The sequence below is a fragment of the Lithobates pipiens genome, unplaced genomic scaffold, assembly GCF_037356315.1.
Source record: "Lithobates pipiens isolate NorthernLeopardFrog02 unplaced genomic scaffold, aLitPip1_a1.2 Scaffold_18, whole genome shotgun sequence".
In the NCBI taxonomy this organism is placed as follows: Eukaryota; Metazoa; Chordata; class Amphibia; order Anura; family Ranidae; genus Lithobates; species Lithobates pipiens.
Window position 1 is genome coordinate 253,270,475 of NW_027507758.1, and position 16,947 is coordinate 253,287,421.

The 16,947-nt window shown below is 40.2% G+C and overlaps 1 protein-coding gene across 1 annotated transcript in view; it reads left to right on the forward strand.

The window, feature by feature from the left end:
- Positions 1-16,947, forward strand: part of AHI1 (Abelson helper integration site 1) — a 420,928-nt gene that overhangs the window by 36,735 nt on the left and 367,246 nt on the right. Inside the window, exons 2-3 of the mRNA XM_077486810.1 lie at positions 9,566-9,636; positions 13,744-13,865. Coding sequence (XP_077342936.1) covers positions 9,627-9,636; positions 13,744-13,865 — 132 coding nt within the window. The 5' untranslated portion in view covers positions 9,566-9,626. The remainder of the gene's footprint in view (positions 1-9,565; positions 9,637-13,743; positions 13,866-16,947) is intronic.

The window sequence follows — 16,947 nt, forward strand, 5'->3', positions numbered from 1 at the left end:
TTCAAAAAGTGAAACACACAGTATACATACAGTATAATGTAATATTACAGAATACATTGCTGTATGTAAATATTTCACATCCCCTTTGTCCCTAGTGGTCTGCCCAGTGTCCTGCATGCAGTTTTATATTATAAAAACTGTTCTTTATGCCTGAAAACTGGAGATTGTCCATAGCAACCAAAACTGTCCCTTTACATCAAAAATGGTTTTAGACCAGCTAGAAAACAGCAATAATAAATTAGAATCACTCGCAGAATTGAGCGATATCGATTTGTGGGGAGATCCGTCATCAAATACTGAAAAGTAATGACAGTGACAATTCTGCAACTGAGCAAATGTCAGTGTTTTTGATTTGATTACATTATTGAATAATTTTTATTATTGTTATATTATTATTTGGTACAATTATTTATAGTTATTTATTATATTATAATTTATGATTTCATTTTTCAAACTTTATCATACCCGGGATGTCTGCTGGACTCTGGTTTGGACAGATTTAAGTCAGTTATTCCTAAGAATTACAGGACTACAATATAAACCGCCAAATTTTCATGCAAAATAATTGTACCGCTTTCAGCACCTAAAATCCGAAATAATCGTACCGCCAGGGAGGTTAAGATAGATTATGCTTTAGAAGTATCCATTGTCAACTCTGGAAAATCGGCAGCCAGTTGTGCAATTTTCTTTGGACCACAATGGACATGCATTGGGCTCCTTTCATGCTGTGCATAAACTCATGTTGCTTTAATTTTGAAGCATGCAGCTTTTTTTTTTTTTTGGGGGGGGGGGTTGTAGCACAATGCACAGATATTTCCAAAATCCCAGGGGTGCTTGTTAATTGGCTGAGACAACAGCGTGGCGCCATTGGCTTCCACTATTGCCAATTAAAGTCTGAGTGGACACGGGAAGCTGCAGCTCACCTTGTGTGCCCCCATAGCAAGCTGCTTGCTGTTGGGGCACTCAACAGGTGGGAGGGGCCAGGAGTACTAAAGAGGGACCCCAGAAGAAGAGGATCCGGGCTGTTCTATGCAAAACCATTACACAGGTAAGTATAACATGTTTTGTTATAAAAAAAACAAAAAAAACTTTGCAATCACTTTAATGCAGAACTCCTAAAATACTTTACTGTGCAAAAGTTTTAGGCAGATGTGAAATAATGCTGTAAATGAAGAATGCTTTTGAAAAATACAAGTGTTAATAGTTAGTGTTTATCAATTAATAAAATGGAAAGTAAATGAGAAGAAGAGAAAATCAAATCAGTATTTGGTATGATCACCCTTTGCCTTCAAAAGGTGCACTGACTGGAAATTTTGGTGCCAAAACTGAAACCATAAATGCACTTAGCCAAAAACCAAAAATGACAGTTTTAAAAAAATATATACTTTTTTTTATATATATAATTGTACTCTATTCAACTTTTTAATTAATATCACAAATGTGAATTTATTGTCAGCCATTATTGGCACCTTTAGTGCAAGAAAAGTTCAAGAAAAATATATCCCTTTAAATTCTATGTCTGTTTTCACGCTGGTCCGTTGCACTTCTGTTGTGGTGTTAAAAATCTTGCTTGCTGCATTTTTGGTCAAAAAACAAACGCACCAGCGTTACATTTTTAATGCGTTTTTTGAGTCACTATGAAAAACACCATAAGCACAGTAAAATCATGGTAAAATTGTGTGCGCTTTCGGCAACATTATCGCCATCTTTTTCTCTTATCTGCAAAATACCGATAACACCATTTTCACCCAATATATTTCAGTGGCTGAAATTTTGGTGCCTCTCAACTCAAAAAGCATAAATTCTTCTAACTACACTTTCACACAGTTTTTGGAGGCACTCAGCAGGTAGATTATTCCAAAAATCTTGGAGAACTAACCACAGATCTTCTGTGGATGTAGACTGCCTCAAATCCTTCTGTCACTTCATGTAATCCTAGACAGAATTGACAATGAGATCAGGGCTCTGTGAGGGCCAAATCAATTCCAAGCATCTTTGTTCTTCTTTATTCTAAAGATAGTTCTTAATGACATTGGCTGTATGTTTGGGGTCATTGTCCTGCTGCAGAATAAATTTGGGGCCAACCACGCGCCTCCCTGATGGTATGGCATGATGGAAATGTATCCGTCTGTATTTTTAAGCATTGAGGACATCATTGATCCTCACCAGATCTCCAACTCCATTTGCAGAAACGCAGCCCCAAACTTGCAAGTAACCTCCACTATGCTTTACTGTTGCCTGTATACATTCATTATTGTACCTCTCTCCAGACCTTCAGCTAACAAATTGCCTCCTGCTACAGCCAAATATTGCAAATTTTGACTCATCAGTCCAGAGCACCTGCTGCCATTTTTCTGTGTCCCCAGTTCCTATGTTTTAGTTCGTAGTTGGATTGTTTATCCTTGTTTCCATGTCAGAGGTATGGTTTTCTGGCTGTAATTCTTCGATGAAGACCACTTCGGGCTAGGCTTCTTCAGGTAGTGGGTGGGCTTACTTGGGCCCCACTAGTTTTCGCTAGTTCTGTGCTGATGGCACTTCTGGACATCTGAGCTCAAAGCAAAGTAAACACGAGGTGTCTTTTATCTGCCGAATTAAGTTTCCTTAGCCAACCGCTGCAGCTACGGTCCTCAACATTGTCCATTTTGTTGTGCTTCCATAAAAGAACTTGAACAGCACACCTTGAAACCCCAGTCTGATTTGAAATCATTGCCTGGGATAGACCTTGCTGATGCAGTATAACTACCGTATGTCTTGTTGGTGCTCTTGTTCCAATCAGACTTACCAGCTATTGGCATTCCTTTCCTCACACATTGTCTCTGTGGTGAGCCAATAACTGGCAAGTTTGAGAGGGCACAGTACATTGTTTACACTGATAATTAGGGCACTGATCACATCAGTGCACATCAATGAAGGGGAAAAAAAATACTTGTTTGCAAAATTTGTTTGGAATAAAAAAAAAAAGCTCAGTGGTGATTAACCACTTCTCTCAAACATAACAACCCCATACACACCTCCAAGATGACAACTGCCTTGCTAAATTAAGCTGAGGGTAAAGGTGATGGACTGGCCAAGCATGTCTCTAGACCTAAACCCTATTGATCATTTGTGGGGCATCCTCAAACGGAAAATGGAGGAGCGCAAGGTCTCCAACATCCACCAGCTCTGTGATGTCATCATGGAGAAGTGGAAGAGGACTTCAGTGGCAAACTGTGAAACTCTGGGGAACTCCATGCCCAATAGGGTTAAGGCAGTGCTGTAAAATAATGGTGGTCACACAGAGCTGGGCGATTTTTCTCCAAAAAAAAATATCAGCGATTTTTATTTATTTATTTAAAAACTAAATTCACGATTCAAATCGAGGTTTGTCTTTTTTATTTTATTTTTTTGATGGACACCGCACCAGTCCTGAGGAGCTGCGGGCAGGAGCTTTTAGGCCAGGCCATGGTTTTGGTCTAGTCCGCAGCATCCGACCTCGTGGACTAGGCCGAAGCTGCGACCTCACCTAAAAACTCCTGCCTGCAGCTCCTCAGGACCGGCACAGTGTCAGCGCCAGTCCTGGTGAACAAAAAAATAGATTTGCTGAAAATTTGAATCTATTTTTTTACCTCTTAACTCGATTCAAGATTCAAATCGATTTTTTATTTTTTTTCCCCAGCCCTAGTCACACAAAATTTTGACATTTTGGGCCCAATTTGGACATTTTCACTTAGGGGTGTATTCACTTTTGTTGCCAGTGGTTTAGACATTAATGGCTCTGTGTTGAGTTATTTTGAGGGGACAGCAGATTTACACTGTTATACAATCTGTACACTCACTACTTTACATTGTAGCATTTCTTCAGTGTTGTCACATGAAAAGATATCAAAACATATTTACAAAAGAGGGGTGTACTCAATTTTGAGATACTGTGTGTAAAAACCCCCAAACATTAGATATATTTTTGCAGAGACGATAGAGAATAAAAATGCAATTTTTTTTTATGTCACGTGTTATTTGTGCAGCGTTTTTAGTTTTATTTTTTTATTTTTACACAATTTTTGGGGAAAAATTACACTTTGATGAATTAAAAACAAAATATATAAATATTTTGGGTAAAATATGAAAGATAATGTTACACTGAGTAAATAGATGCCAAACATGTCATGCTTTAAAATTGCGCATGCTCGTGGAATGGCGGCAAACGACAGTACTTAAAAATCTCCAATATCGATGCTATAAAAATGTATACATGTAACCAGAGTTAGAGGAGATCTAGATCTAGAATTATTGCTCTTGATCTGATGTTTGCGGCGATACCTCACGTGTGGCTTGAACACCGTTTACATATGTGGCCATAACCAGTGTATGTAAAGCATTGGTTTTAAATAAAAAAAAAAAAAAATTGGTTCAATAAAAAAAAAAAAGACCTTGTTTACATTGGGCAGGAACGGGAAGTGACATCATAACGTCTGCTGCTTGGACCACTTTTATTGGTTAGAGAATTGCCAGCTGAAAAAAAACCATACCAGGGTTATGGCATATTGCTGCAGCTATAAACCTTTAATTCCTCTAGCCCGATCGGCAAGCAGTTAATTACCACCAAACGAAAGCTCTATTTGTCTCAAAATTATAAAAAATTTATTTGGGTACAGTGTTGCATGACCACGCAATTTGTCATTCAAAATACAACCGCGCTGAAAGCTGAAAATTTGTGCTGGGCAAGAAGGTTGTGAAAGTGCCTGGTATTGAAGTGGTTAATTATACACCTGACTCCAATCCTACAAAATCTCTGACTTTGCAAGTGCAAAAATTGATACTGGTCAGAAGCCAATTGGTAGTCACACCAATTATTATTTTTCTTCTGTTCACTCACCTTGCATTTTGTAATTTGATAAAAATAAACAATTAAAATATATATTTTTTGAAAGCATTCTTCTAAGGCCCCTTTCGCACATGCGGGCCATTTGTCAATTTTTCATCCATTCGCTGATGGATGAACAACAGATATCAATGCATCTTTGTGGAAAAAACTGATGTAAATGGCTGATCCATTTAAATACGTTTATATCCGCTTCTGTCAACATCTGTTTTTTGGAACGTTTCAGAGGCCTATTTTTCTTTCTGTTTAAAAAAAAAAATGGATCGGATGAAAGGCGGATGTAAATGGGCAAGCGTTCTGTTTTTTGCATGGAAAAAATGGCTCCGGGACTGATGTAAAAAAGGATGACAAACGGGTGACAAACTGATGTAAATGTCATCCATTTTTTCTTTGAAAAAACGTGACTGAACTGATGAGACGAATGGTCTGCGCGTGGGAAAGGGGCCTTACTTCACACCTACGTAAAACGTTTGCATGGTACTTGTCTAACACACTGATAATAAACAGGCTGAAGTGAACTTAGGCCCCTTTCACACGGGATGGATCAGTAATGATCCGCCCCGTGATGATCTGCTTGCTCAGCGGGGATCGCTCCGTTGTCCCCGCTGAGCCGGCGGCAGACAGGGCGGTCCCAGCACACTGTGCAGGGACCGCCCTGTCAGCTCTCCGCTCTCCTCTATGGGGGATCAGATGAAAACGGACCGTCTGTCCGTGTTCATCCGATCCGCTCTGCAGACGGATAGAAAAATAGGATTTTCCTCCATCTGCAGAATCGGACAGTAGCGGAGGCGGACGATAGCGGGTGTCTGCGGATGTTTATCCGCAGACACCTGATATCCCATAGGAATGCATGTATGTCCGTATTTCATCTGCAAACGGATGGATGAAATATGGACATAATGTCCGCATGTGTGAAAGGGGCCTAATTCTGTTTTTTTTTTTTTTTTTCTTCTATGTTTATACATTCTTATAATGCATAATGTGTATATGAGCTCAGAGGGATCTGATGCTTTCAATGCAATGCAGCGTTTACCTACTAAACATACTAATATGAAAAAAACAACTGGAAAACTAGCAAGCTAGCACACTTTTTTGATTTACTGGAAACACTCTTGTTGCTTAGTAAAGGGAATTCTTACTTTTTTACAGTCTAAGGGATCAGATAAGCTATTCTGAGATTGCCTGAGAGCTGCTCTGAGGCATCCCGAGGACGCTGAGCTGCTTTGCTTTTGATAGCACACAGCAACTACAGCCTACGAAGCTAAGTAATAACACTGTGCTAAAACATTGCACAAAAAAAAAAAATGTACTCTTCAACTATTCAAGCTGCCAAGTGTTGCTTTTTAAAGTGGCTGTAGAGGCTTAACATTTTTTTTGCCTTAATATATTCCATGTATTAAGGTAAAAAAAAAACCTTCCTTGGTCAGCTCCCCTCAGCCCCCCCAAAATATCTACTGGTGCCTGAGAGCAGCTTTTCTTTCTTTTTCTTTTTTTTCTCTCTCTTGGCGGCAGCGGAGCCATTGCCTCTCGTCGTTGTCAATCAAATCCTATGATGAGGAGATGGGGCCGAGCCACGCGGTATTTGTCAGTAGTTGTCCACAGACCAGCTCAGCATTGAGCCCACACATCTGCCTCCAAAGCAAGCACTTTGCTATGAGGGCAGATGGAGAAGAGGAGGAACAGAGGGCATTGGTGGGTGGGGGCAAGAAAAGGGGGTTCGGGCCACATGCAAGTAAGTATAACATGTCTAGTTAAAAAATATATATATAACTTTTAAATCCCTTTTATGCACCTCCACAATTGCTGACTTGAAGAGTTAGTACTGGTTCTGAATGCCTTTTGTGCACTTTTATGTGGGGGCTCCACTGTCCATGGTAGGGTTTCTCAACCAGGGTTCCTCCAATGGTTGCTAGAGGTTCCACATTGACCAATTTTTCCCTCTCCGATAAGTTCCCAGTGACACCAATGATCTTTTTAGCGATCTGTAGGGGGGGAATTCTTCCCCAAGACCATAGATGTAAGGAGCACTCTTCCACTGACCATTAAACCAATCATGAGTTGTAGATCTAGCCATTTTTAACAGAGGTTACCTGAGTCTAAAGGGTTTCCCCCCAAGGGTTCCTCTGTGTTGAAAAGGTTGAGAAAGTCTGGTCCATGATGATATAATAATTTTTTTTTTTTTATGTCTGATTCTGGAAAATGCATCAGGAGGTCTTGGAACATGCAAAACCTATTGTGAACACCCACAATTCTCAGGTGGTCAAAGTGTTGAGCTATACATCTTGCTACACATCTTCAGCAGCCTACTGGACTCCACATTAATACCATTTTTTTTTTTTTTTTTTTTTAACAGCATATGTCCTTGTACTGATGCTTGCATGCTTTTTCAACATATACTATAACTTCTCCATTATTTTTAAGACAGCAGTTTTCTTTTTTAAACATGTCATCATTTTGAGCACATATCAGCATTTTGCTAAATGGCTATAGAATCAAATGTGAAAAATGTAGGGCTTCGGTATCCTGTAAGATTTTGCAGTCTGGGTTTTCAATCCATGCAACTGAGCTGGCTTCATCTTTTAAAGGAAATATGTAGTGATTTTGTCCATACATTTTATTCTTCCTCCTATTTACTATGCTGAGGATTATTTATTAATTTGAATTAAGTGAAATTAAAGCCTAGCAATAACTATTCCACCCCCCCCCCCCCCTTATGTATCCTGCCTACCCCTTGTAAATAAAGATCTGTATGCTTATGCCTTTTTTAGTCTGGTCATGTGTTCCTGCAGCCCTGACAGGGGAGAGGAGATAGCATCGTCAATGGCTAAGTCATGGGAGCCTATGAGTGATGTCATGGCTCCTTGAATTTCCAGCCATTGTAGAGCGCTCCATGACACAAGGGAGTTTGAGCTGCAGGCTCACATGACCAGACTGATAAAAGGTAAGCACATAGATCTTTTTTTTACAGGGAGGATAGATAGGAGGAGGGGAGAGGAAACATTTTTAAGAATAGTTAGTGTTAGGCTTTAATTTCAATCGAATGATGGCCACAGCGCAGATGTGAATTTCCGGACAGCCTCCCCTGTGCACGCTCCCTGCGCGCGCTGTATTTAACGTTCTGAGTCCCGGCCCCTTACCATGTGATCAGCTGTCAGCCAATGACAGCTGATCACATGATGTAAACAAAGGCTCGTGATCTTTTTTTTTTTTTTTTTTCTCTTCACGCTGACAGCGGAGGAGGAAAAAAAGCCGATCACCAGCTTATCTTAAAGGGACATCGGTCTCTAAGAGCAAGAGGCAATTATGCCTCATTTATACCGGCTAACAGTGCCCACAAGTGCCACCTATTGAAGCCCACCAGTGGTGCCAATCAGTGCCACCTAGAAGTGCTGCCCATCACTGCCACCCATCAGTGCCCAGCAGTGCCACCTATCGGTGCCCATCAGTGCCGCCTCAGCAGCGTACATCAATGACAGACAAAAATTTCCCGTTTATACATTTTTAAAACAAAAAAACAAAAACAAAATTTTTTTTTTTTTTTTTTTAATTCAATGTTTTTCTTTTTTTTAAAATAAAAACCGCAGAGGTGATCAAATACCACCAAAAGAAAGCTCTTGGGGGGAATTTTTTTAAAAATTTAATTTGGGTACAGTATTGTATGACTGCGACAAAGTGCAACAGCGCTGAAAGCTGAAAATTGGTCTGGATAGGAGGGGGGTTTAAGTGCCCAGTAAGCAAGCGGGTTAAATATGTTTAGTACTGTAATGTAAATGACATTTTTATAGTTTGCATTTTTCTTTTAAAACAGCAGGTGGAGCTTTAGATTCCTTTTCACATTTTCTTGCCTTTCTGTCTCCTTCTAATAAGAAAAGCCGGTTTAGAGATCTTAGGGGGGCTAAGTTTGAAGTTTCTTTTGCAGAATGTTTTTTGAATGTTTAAGCAGAGTAACAGCCTCATTAACAACATAGAGAGGATTAAATGAAGCAAATAAACTGTGGGAAATCATATAGTTGTGCAATTGTACCTTTACAGTTGCAAAGCAAAGATAATGAAATAATATTGTAGTACATGGTCAGAACAAAGACACTTTTTTTTACGTTCAAGTGTAGGTAGTAAATCTAGAGATCATCATCCGTTAATTGTCATAATGAAAAATACAACAATGTATCACATACCTGGTGCTGAAAGCATGGTTAGAAGGCTTCCCTTGCAGCTAAGCTCCAGACTCCCCTAAAGGTGGAACAGGAGGAGTCCGGCTCAAAGAAGCATGGGTTGCCTGCAGGGACTACTTGCAGAAATGTTCTGACTGGAGTGTAGTCAGACAAAACGTCCAGGTATTCAGATGAGACACCGGGATAGTGTCTGCAGACAGGTGACGCATACAGTAAATGGACCCTAAAAAAACAGCAAAAAATGATTTGCTCTTTGAATAACCCATATTGCTCTAGGAATTTTTTTTCTTACATATACAGTATATGCAAGTACTGTAATTTAAAATGAACCCAATACCATTAGTTTCTTTTCAACTTCTGATAAATTGCTAGATTGAGCCGCTGGGGTTGAATAAAAAGCTTTGTTTTCTGTCAATATAGGCAGGCCAGAATGTGTATTCGTTAATGATTCTTTTCACAAAAGAGCATCTATATCTATATGTTATAGTGCTGTACCAGAAATGTAGACTTTGTTAAAAATGTTTTTCTTCAACAGATGGCTGGATAGTGTCTAAATGAAAATTTACTTGTTGGAACCTTAATTTGGATCACTGAAAATGCCTGCAAGTGAGACTTTTCACAGTTTTATTTCACTTCTCTTTTTTTTTTTTTTTTTTTTTTTTTTGATTTTGTGTTTGCTTATTTGTTGCTTGCTTCAGTTTATTATCCACAGCTCAACAATTTAAGGCCTCATGCACACGAGACGCAGGTGAAAACTCTGCTCAAAAAAAGCTGAAACGCGCGTTTAGAAACGCACGTTTTGCCGCGTTTGCATGCCGCGTTTAGATGCGTTTAGGCGCGTTCAGCCGCGTTTGCGTTTATAAGCGTTTATAAAGATAACATCATGTAGACCCTCCCCCAAGCTCTCAAAGCATGTTTTTTTAACTATTTCTGCTATTTTGATCAGAGTGAGCAGCAGCAGCATAGAGAGCAGTTATACACTTGCATTTGCCTCTCTTTCTGTGGTATATATTTTGAAATGGATCCCATCCCATATCTGTCCTTTATTTTTTTTTTAAATAATGTCTATTTATAGCAAATTATCCAATTTTTTTAAATATCTAAATTTTTCTTGTGGCAATTTTTAACATGTTTTCATTATTTCTAATATAAAACAATATTAAAATAGTTAATTATTTATTTTTTAATCTTAATATATGCTTTTATTCATTTTTTCTAGTTTCAAATTGTTTAATTTAAAAGCAAATCTATGTTAATTAGATTTTTTATAATTGTTTTAAATTTATTTGGCCAATTTTTTTAAATATATTTTTATCATGAAATATGTACTGATATATTTTAATTCTTTGCTGCTGTATATGGTAGTATAATATTTTTGAATGCCTTATTAAAATATCCAGAATCCTAACCCTAACCATTCATCCTAACACTAACTAACTAATATCCCTTACACTAACCCTAACCCTAAACAACCCTAACCCTAATCCAACCCTTAATCCTAAACAATAACCCTAACGGATAACCACTTACCATAACACCCAACCCTAATGACCAAATTACATTGCCGCAGATGGTCACAGTTGACTTTGAGGCCATGTATCTCTGATGCAGAAAAGTGCATGACATTTTGCGACCCGACTTTGGGGCCCCCTATCTCGGGGTCACTTGGTGATAGGAACCCCAAATTTGAATATGTTGTAGTGCTAGATCCACAGTGTCTGCATACCTGACAATAAGTGGCCCCAAGATATGGGCCCCCAAAGTCGGGTCACAAAATGTCATTCTCAGATCATATTTCTGAGTTTTCAGGTCCAAAAAATTGGGTTCCTTTAAAAACGCATATAAACGCAAACGCGGCTAAACGTGGGTGCCGCGTTTAGCCGCGTTTTGCATCTGAAACGTGGAAATTTTTGCGTCTGAACCCATTTTTTTGAAAAATGAGGTTAAACGCAACTGCATAAAAACGGCAAAAAACGAGACTGTGTGTATGGACACATAGGATAACATTGAATGAGTTTAGGGGCAGTTGAAAAAAGTGTCCAACTGCATCTGAACACGTGTTTAACTGCGTCTCGTGTGCATGAGGCCTTACATGCAATTTTACACTTTTACTACTTTCCTATGAAAATAGCCAGAAAGCCAATGTGGCTTATACAAATTCTAATCTGCATATAACCTCTTTGATGTTTTCAATTGTTACAGTATATTTATCTTATCTCCCATTGCCTTCTGGTTCTTGGTGTTAAATGTTGAATAATCCAATAACCTGAGGTGTAACGTTAACCTGTATGTTAAAATATTTCGGTTTTTACTACTACCTGGGCCTTTGTTTTCATGCACATCCTGCCTACGTTTAGAGAGGGTGTAGGAAAACTCAAAACACAGCAAAATCGAGCCATGATTTTGCCGAGGTTATGCTGCGTTTTTCATTTTCCCGCAGTCAAAACGTTCCTATCCTGAACGCGATTCCTCTGCGATCAGGATAGGGAGGTTGTACCTCACTCGCCTAACCGCAGCAGCTCCTAAACTCTGCTAAAAGCTTATGTGTACATTGACACATAGGCTTTCATGGCGTTGACTATAGGAACTTTGACACAAAAATGTTTAGGCGCTGCTAGTGTACATCAAGCCTTATATACATTTCTTGTCCTGCTGACAGCCATTCACATAACAGAAAGCGAGGGAATATATACAACAGAATTTCTAACCTTCCTCTGCTCTATTAAAGAAAACCATTCACCTTAATTGTACAGTACAGGACACATGCTGGTTATTCATAGACACAGGGTTATAGGCTGCTAACTTCATGTGATTGGACACTGGTAAAAGCTTTGCTCCCCCTGGGCATACACCTATAACCCCACCCTATTCTGCAAGTCCACAGTTTTTTTTGCTAGTGCCTTTGGGAGATGGACCTCTTCCTTTTTGGAGACATTCGCTATGCTTTAAGTTTCTTTTTCTTTTTCTTAATTACGGATTCTTCAGTTGATTCTTCGCTGGCTTCTACTATAACAGTAGAATTAGTGCATCCAGATAGGTGTAAATTTGGTAATACTTTGGAGACATTATCTGGACCCCGCACTGTGAGCACTGTCTGTAATGTTGTTCAGGAACTGAATCCTGCTTGGGTGCTCACCTTGAACTGAGTGCAGCAAATGAATTTTGTGCAAGGTGTTGTACAGACCCTGATGATCCCTCTGGTGGTATGCCCACCATGACGGATCAAACCTGGACACAACGACATGGAAAGGTAAGACCGGTTCTGTCTCCCACATTGTCGTTCGATTGAAGAGGGAGCTTCAAGCAGTATGCTTTTTAAGGTTGAAAAGATCATTGTTTCTGTCTCCAAAAGCCTTGGCATAGTGCAGGTTGACTCTCTTCCATCTTGCCATGCCCCTTTTAGGCACAAAGAGTCCTACTGAAAAACATTCCATATTCATATACAGACACAAAAGTTTTTCAGTGCCCCAAAAGTCTTTGCTGAACTTTATCAAGTGGAGAAATAGTTTCTAAACCAGGTGGGCTATTCCTGTGGTAGACTCTGCCGTCTCTGTCCTAACAAATCTATCAATAAACCTATGGAAGAGGAACTTTCTTGTAAAGAAGATGCACAGAATCATATGGCTAAACGTTTGCCTGTAATAGGTACCTCACACATTTGCCCTTCCAGAGAGAATGTGTGTTTCTGTGAGGCAATTGACCAGTTCATCAAAGAGATCACAGGTGGGAGGGTTTTAATAGCTCTGAGGAAAGTACCAAAACCACTCTTCTAAGGAGCCCACTCTATTCGCAGGCCACTTCCATGCTGTACCAAGGCTTCAGCTTTAAAATCCAAGTTCAGCTTTTCCTTTCCATACACGGCTTGGCCCACAAAGGCCCACCAAGCTCTCTTCACAATAAAGGGGGACCCTCGCCCTTAAGAGTGGTGGACACCTCTGGGTCACAGATATCCCAGACTTGTGGGTTCAGCCAGTGATTTTAAAGAGGTACAAAACTCTTACCACCTCACCGCTTTCTTTCTTCAAATCAATCAAAAACTGCAGAAAGACAGTCAGATTTGCAAAAGGCCATAAACAACCTCTTGTCACAGGGAGTTGTCGTACCAGTACCAATAAAAGAAAGTGACCAGCGCAATTCCTATAATATCACAATGTGTATATAAAAGGCAATGTGCAGTTAAATTCGTCCAGAGGCAACCATCCAAGTGCCAGTGAAAAAATGAACAAAGTCCTCATAAAGTTGAACTTCCACCAACAATCATTTTCATCCCGAGTCTTCACACAACTGCTCAGTGCTCCATGTAGTGAAAACTCAGCCTTAAGGACACCTATAAGTGCTAACGATCTCCAACCTCCAGATCTCCAAGCTGTTAGCGCTTGATGTATCACTCTGGGCTCCAGATTACATGTAAAAATGGAATAAAATGCCTCCCATAGTATAAGATGTTTCAAACATGCAATGGTTTATTAAAGACAAATGGAAGCTTACATCACAAAGTAATTAAAAATGCAATGGGATAAAAACGGCGGCGTTGGAATGCCTCTCACATCACTTTCGGTCTGCGACTCACTCTGGCCACGCCCTAGGCATTACATCACGTCGCGTGACTTCATCAGTCCCTTTTAAAGCACTTAATATCATTTTAATGTTGTTCATAATAAGACATGTTATTGTAGACCTTTTTTTAAAATTCTGCATGCTTTTTTTTTGCAGTCGAGAGTGAGGCTAAAGCAAGAACAAAGACGCACTTTGAGGAGGTCTTCCACAACTACTCAGGTCTTTCAGAAGATAAGAAGAAATTCAGAAAGAAGAAGCAACCTGAAGAACATATAGTGGTAAGCTTCCCAGTCCTCATTTACCTAGTCGCATGAATGGGTGACGGACAACATTGTCAGCATACTGATCTTTTCTATTGTGTTTTAACTTCACCCACCTAAGATGCAGATGACCCAGAGCTATGGCTGAACCCCTAGGAATTAAGCAAAATGTACCTCTGCAGTTCAACCTCCCAGCGCTTTACTTTCGTTTTAGCAGGGCTTTTCGGCTGCTAACGAGGCGCTATTAACCCCTGCTAGGGGCCGAAGAAAGGGTTGAAAGCGCCTGTGTTGCATCACTGCCTAATAGCTTTGCAGGCACTTCGGCAGCACTGCCCATTAATTTCAATGGGCAGGGCATTTTGGGAGAGGTCTATACACCACTCCCAAACCGCCCCAAAGATGCTACTTGCAAGACTTTTCAGAACGTCCCGCAAGCGCACCTTACCAGTGTGAAAAGTCACACTGAAATGAATGGGGAGGCAGTTTTGAGGCGTTAGTTCAGGCGCTATTTCTAGCACTAAAACACCTGAAAACCACCTCAGTGTGAAAGCAGCCTTAGTTGACAGGATTTCTTTTTTAGTTTTCATTTTGTCTGAGTTTGATATGCTTTACCTGATGTCTGGGCAGTGTTTTCTTTGTCCCGTTCATTTGCTAAGTATACAGAGTTTTATTTCTGCTTGTAAAATCAATTTGAATGCTACCACACATTATATTGCACAGATCTGGATAGTTTAATCTGAGACATATTCCTCTCCTCTTTGTCCCCTGGATGCATCTGTCCTGCTGCCGCATTCGTCACTACCTCAGCTCCCGGTTGAACTATGGTTTGCCATCCCCCGATATACTTAATCCCAATTACTATTTATTATTTTTATTTTATTTTTTACTTGTTCTCTACTACTACACTATATTACTGCAGGTAAGAGGGATAGGATCATAGGTGTTGCTCCCTCTCTTTCCTACATCAAATAATTTTTTAAATTTTTTAACCCATTATTAATTTCTTGCATACAATTTATTTTAGATACTCCCAACCAGCTGCTCCTGATGAGTGGATATAAGTCCATGAAACGCGTCGGGCTTTTAACCCCTGCTGCTATATCACAGTATCCATAGTTCTTATCATGGGTCCTACTAAAGGGCGGAGACATTGATGTTTTATTTATTTATTTTTATTTTTTTATTTTTTTTATTATTTTTTTTATTTTTTTTTTATTTTTTTTATTATTCATTTACTTTTTATTACAATTTGTTCATTATGGCCGTGTCGATTCTGGGTGTACTGCTGCTATTTATGATTCATTGTTTATCTTTACATATGATATATCATTTACTGTGTTATTATATTTATTATTACTATTATTATTATTATATACTGTATGATATAAAAGTATGTTCGTGAGATATTATATGAATTATATTTTATTTAATATACTGGTGATTTAATTTAATTATATGGTAAAGTACTGTATCTGCATCAAGTATTATTATATTTTTTAATTATTTACTGATTGATCTCAATTAAATATCTGATGAATTTATTGCTTTATGCCCATTATTGCCACGTCAGAACATTACTTATATTATATATCAATGTCTCAGCCAACCCTGAGTGCTGTATTTCATATAAAGTCCACCTGTCCCCTATGTTCCCCTAGCTTCTCTCCCCCTTGTCCATGTATATGTTGGACTTTGAATTTAGTGGTGTCTAGTTAACCATCTTAATTTATGGACATTTGTATGACCAGGTTGATGCTAACATTCGGAAATATTCTCCTCTGGACAATTTTTGGGTACATTAATATACAGTATTATGGTCATATGATATAGTGGGTAGATGCATTCGTTTACCGTATATACTCGAGTATAGGCCGACCCGAGTATAAGCCGAGGCCCCCAATTTACCCCCAAAAAACTGGGAAACCTATTGACTCGTGTATAAGCCGAGGGTGAGATATGCCTGTCCATCCCTGTGTGTGTCCGTCCATCCCTCTGTGTCCGTCCATCCCTGTGTGTCCGTCCATCCCTGTGTGTGTGTCCATCCATCCATCCCTGTGTGTGTGTCCATCCATCCATCCCTGTGTGTGTGTCCATCCATCCATCCCTGTGTGTGTGTGCGTCCATCCATCCATCCATCCCTGTGTGTGTGTGTGTGTGTGTGTGTGTGTGTCCATCCATCCATCCATCCCTGTGTGTGTGTGTGTGTCCATCCATCCATCCATCCCTGTGTGTGTGTGTGTGTCCATCCATCCATCCCTGTGTGTGTGTGTGTGTGTGTGTGTGTGTGTGTGTGTGTGTGTGTGTGTCCGTGCAGCCTTGTGTGTCCAGCCTACCTGTGCCCCGAGCCTCCGTCCGGTCCCGTCCCGAGCCTCCGTGTCGTCCCGTCCCGAGCCTCCGTGTCGTCCCGTCCCGAGCCTCCGTGTCGTCCCGTCCCGAGCCTCCGTGTCGTCCCATGCCAGGATCGCCGCTCTTCGTCGGCGCCCTGGCGGCCATTCCCCTGTTCAAAAGCCGCGCCTCCGCCTGTGATAGGCGGAACACTCAATTTCCCAGCAGTCAGTGTTCCGCCTATCACGGACATCGGCTCATCCGAGGATGAGCCGATGTCCGTGATAGGCGGAACACTGACTGCTGGGAAATTGAGTGTTCCGCCTATCACAGGCGGAGGCGGAGGCGGAGGCGCGGCTTTTGAAAGGTAGAATGGCCGCTGTCTGTCTGCTCGACACGCTGTTCGGGCAGTCAGACAGCGGTGACTCGAGTATAAGCCGAGGGGGGCACTTTCAGCCTCAAAAAAGAGGCTGAAAATCTCGGCTTATACTCGAGTATATACGGTATGTTTTTTTTATTTTTTTTTTTTTTATTTGGTAATTCATTTTGGATAACCTATTCAGTGGGAGACACAGGTATTTGGGACCTCTGGTATAGTGTGTAGCTATTTGCCTTTGTCCGGTCCTTGTGAGCCTCATGGCTGGATGAGACTTTGAACCCCTCTTAAAATAAGTAGGTTTCTTTGTAATCCATTCTTAATATCAGGAGTACATATGGCGCCATTGGCATTTGTTCACTTTACCTATAAGGACACTATTTGGCTTCCATGTCCCGA